Below are 4340 nucleotides of genomic sequence, written 5' to 3'. Positions count from 1 at the left end.
TTTTAATATGTAATGAACAGGAGTACCCGAATGATTCTATTCATCACCTTAGACAAAATCTCTGCAAGCTCGATATAAGTTACATCGTTGATAGATGGAAGTTCATTAGCAGCCAGCACAACCTTCAAAAGGGAAGGTGCAAAGGAGGAACGAACAACTTAGTACATACTTAATTAACTATTTCTTGCAATCATAATGCCAAACCAGAGAACAATAATGCCCATAATTGTACACGAAAAAAACTCAGAATGAATTTAGGACATGGAAGCACCTGCATTCCTCGACGTAGCATTTCTCTAGCAAACGGCAAGATACCCAAAATTATGTCTGCACCAGAATTATCGACAAATATAACTGCCTGTTATGAAAAGGAGACAAATAAAACAAATCAGTTTGTCCTGCGATCATACTCTTTAAGTCATGAAAAAGTCTTTAAGCAGACAAAACAGAGTGAAGTTAAAAGAACTGACTTTCTTCCAAGGCTTCTTGACCCATCTAGCTTGAAAGTTATCCAAATCATCAATAACCCATGGTCGTGGAACTAAGTTTTGACAACTAGCCAAAAATGACATTCCGTCCTTAGAGAAAACCTCAGCTAGCTTCAATATGGGGAAACGAAATACAAGAACCATTCATTAAGATACTCAACAAAAGAGATGTGACAAAAGCAACAGTGCATGAATAAGAAAGAGATCACTCATATACCTGTGCAGAACCCAGATCAAAGATGTTTCCAGCAAATATCCCTCTTACCAGATTCTCTATGCGTTTTCCTTCATCTTCAATAGCATCACTCAGACGGACAACTTCAGGAAATAAAGATATAGCCTTAGCATTCTCCTCATCCTGAATGAACTTGCCGGATCAGAAAAGAGTACAAGAGAAAACTACACTTTACGAGAAAAGCACTTGTCAAGAAAACCATACCTTAACTTTCTTGAAGATGTCCCTAAATCCTAATTCTCTTAGCATTACCTCACGGATTCTGCAGAGAAGCTGCAAAAGTAAAAAAATGTAAAACTCCAAACCAATCCATGAACAACAAAGCTCTCTCTAAGCTTAACAAGGAAAGCGTTTTCTAAACTTACAATGCAATCTGGTGGTCCACCATGGCTATCTGGATCCTTCTTCAAGTCCTCAAGAATCTCCGCATACCTTACCAGAAATCAAACGCAGAAAAAAATTGAATGCTTTTAAGCGAAAGAGTGTTTCTTTTTTAGCAACTATGAAAACACATGTGAGCCTGCCAAGCTATAGAACAACAACAACAACAAAAAGATACCTTTTGGCAAACTTTTCAGCTCGAACTGGAGCATCTGGAACGGTTGTATCGCTCTCTGCTCGTTCCCTGCAACAAAAAAAGCAACTTTATAAAACATCCATAAACAATCAGAGTTTCTTCATTATTTCACAAAGACAAAGCTCATGGATAGCCAAATTGACCAGATTGATAGATAAAACGAATTAATACGAATATCATCCAGATCAATCGACAGATAAAATCCAAAACCCGAGAAATTTCAAAGGTATATGAACTTCTTAGAACATAAAAATCAAAGCTTGACTTAACCCATTAAAACAGAATCAAAGAGAGAGAGGGAAGAGAAAGAAGCGAACTTGAAAGAAGGGATGGAATTGGAGAAGAGATCGATCCAAGAGATCTCAGTGGGAGTAGCTTTTCTGGGATTATCAGAAGGGAATCGATAAGGAATGGTGCAAGCTCTGTAGTTTGATTCTATCGGAGTCGGTAACAGAGGCAACGCCACCATCTCGGAGTCGCTCTCCATCTTCTCTCGTTCTTCGATCGATCCTCACCAAAGCAACACTATACTGTGCGTGTCGTGAGTGAGAGAGAGATCGGAATCTTACTAAATGAAATCAAGCAGATTCCTTCACGATGAGAGCGATGATGACACACATGTCTCTGTGTGGTGGGCGCTCGCATGTTTGATGCCTTCACCTTTGGTTTCATTCGTGTGTGGGTTATTTTGTTTGGTTTGGTTCGGTTTAGTTATCCCAAGTGAGAATAACACAAACTCAATTTTTGTATTTATATTTATATTAACTTTTAAATTTTTATATTCAAACCAAAAAATCAGTTCTTTATTCACAATAAATTTATTTTTATGAATTTTTCACATATTTTATCATCTTACATATTCTACCTAATCTTTTGTAACTCTCATATTTATAATTATATCCATATTTTAAGGCACTAAATTTTAATTAATTGCAATTATTTATTTGTGTTTATGTTATTTTTTTCACCTCCATAGTATTTATAGCATCATAATAAATGATTAATGACAATTAAAAAAAGAATAAATAATAAAAGATAATAATATTTAATTGCATTTTTGTAATTCTTATTTACTTTATGTAAGAAGTTCAACATGTGTGTATGATATATATATGTAAGATATGATATATATATATATATATATAATATTTTATATTAATTTATTAAAACAAAATTATTGTGAATTGTAAATATATATAAGTTAGGTTTTGGTCTCACTTATACTGGTATAATTGAATCATTTTCTTGTGATTTTTATATATGACTTCATCAATCACCTCGGAAAAACGTTTTTAGTTTTCGATTAATCATCTCAACTAATATTTATATTCATAATGAATTTAAATAATATAATAAATAATAGGTAAGTTTTCTTGTATTTGTTGGATAGTGGAAAAACTATTGAAAGAATTAAGAAAGCTATAAAACCATAATTATGAGAATTTTTTTTATAATTTTTGTACAAATTTTGAAAAATACTTATTTAAAAGAATATTTATGTAATATATACTATTAAATAATTAATTTATTCAATAAGTTACAAAACTTCTTTAAAAGTATATAATTATATTTTGTTATATTAATTTTAAATTTACGCTACGCGTGTGAGTGTGACATTATCTAGTGTTACAATAAATTGAACAAGACATTAAAATTTGTGTACTCGCGAGTCATGACTATCGTCGATTCGTAGTTGAACAAGTAAACTACATATGAAACATGCTATTGCTATTGGACACGCTTCTGCTTTAAACCAATTTTTATGAAACAATACACGTCAATGTCGGTTTAGTTTGGTTCGGTTTAATTTGGTTCGGTTTAATTATCTCAAGTTCATCATGGTTTGAGACTTGAGAGTACGCAAACACAAACTCAATTTTTGCGGATGAAAACACTACTCAATTTTTGTATTATCGTATACAAAAATAAGCCCACTACGACAACTTAATTCAACAAAGAATAAGCCCACTACGACACATTTGGTCTTATTTATTTGGATGATTAATTCAAGTTAAAACGTTACATCTTCCTTCCATCACCATTTGGGTTATCCTTGCTTTGAAAACGTCCGTTTTAATGTATACAAAACTAATGCAACCAATCAAATATCATTATATTCTATATAATAAATAATTTTGTAGAAATAATGACGAGATATTTCGATTATATTTTTCTTTCTTAAACAGCATATTGCGATTTCCTTACGGTTTTACATTTGTAAACAAAAAGAGAATATTGCAAGACGATCAATGTCTATCATTGTATTCTATGTTAAAGAGGTCAAAAGGTCATGTTTGGCGCTTGAACAACAGGACTATAGTTGGGTTAAACCCACAATAATCTATGGCATGTGGTAATTTAGAAAGAAAACCAAAATAATCATTTGACTAATTGTACTTATTTATACAAGTCGGATTCATTTTAGTCGCAGTGAATTGATTGATAAGTCATAACCGAATTTTAGAGACATATATATGTTTCTCTCCTTTGGTAGTCTATATAGTTTTAACTTTTTAATTCAACAGTTAATAATAACATCCATATACATCAACCAATATTACAACAAAGTGTTAACATGACTAGTTATGCTAATTATTTTGACGAAAATCTAAAATTAGAGAGGGAATTAAAAGAAAATCACCGTTACTATTCAATACTCATCATTACTGTTACGTTAAAAAAAGGCATACGAAAAAAGCTTGAAATTTATAAGCGCAATTACGTTTCGAAAGTAACGTTTTATCAAAGTCAATTGATTTAAAAAACCATTATTATTATTATCCGACGTGACCATTATTATTACATATCGTATTAAGATATATGCCATTGGGACGTGGGAGATGAGTGGTTTAATTAACACAAACCGAATCACACGCGCCTTTCTCTAAGACGTTATTTCCACGCGCTATCCCTCTTCAGTAGGAAAGCTTTTACCGATTCAGCAAAATCAAGAAAGCTATATAAATCCCGCACTTCACGATTTGAAACGTACGTTCAAAGCTTCTCTCTCTCTCTCTCTCTCTCTCTCTCTCTCTCTCTC

The 4340-nt window shown here is 32.4% G+C and overlaps 1 protein-coding gene across 1 annotated transcript in view; it reads right to left on the bottom strand.

Annotated features, from left to right (window-relative positions):
• Positions 1–1944, bottom strand: part of LOC104721243 (uncharacterized protein At2g17340-like) — a gene marked incomplete in the record, with an annotated part of 9210 nt that extends 7266 nt beyond the window's left edge. The window contains 7 exon segments of the mRNA XM_010439180.2: positions 272–358; positions 471–599; positions 706–846; positions 928–996; positions 1089–1155; positions 1283–1348; positions 1618–1944. Of these exon segments, the coding sequence (XP_010437482.1) occupies positions 272–358; positions 471–599; positions 706–846; positions 928–996; positions 1089–1155; positions 1283–1348; positions 1618–1787 (729 nt within the window).

This window comes from Camelina sativa, chromosome 11, assembly GCF_000633955.1.
Source record: "Camelina sativa cultivar DH55 chromosome 11, Cs, whole genome shotgun sequence".
Lineage (NCBI taxonomy): Eukaryota > Viridiplantae > Streptophyta > Magnoliopsida > Brassicales > Brassicaceae > Camelina > Camelina sativa.
The sequence above is the reverse complement of the archived record's forward strand: the minus strand, read 5'-3'. Positions and strand labels throughout refer to the sequence as shown.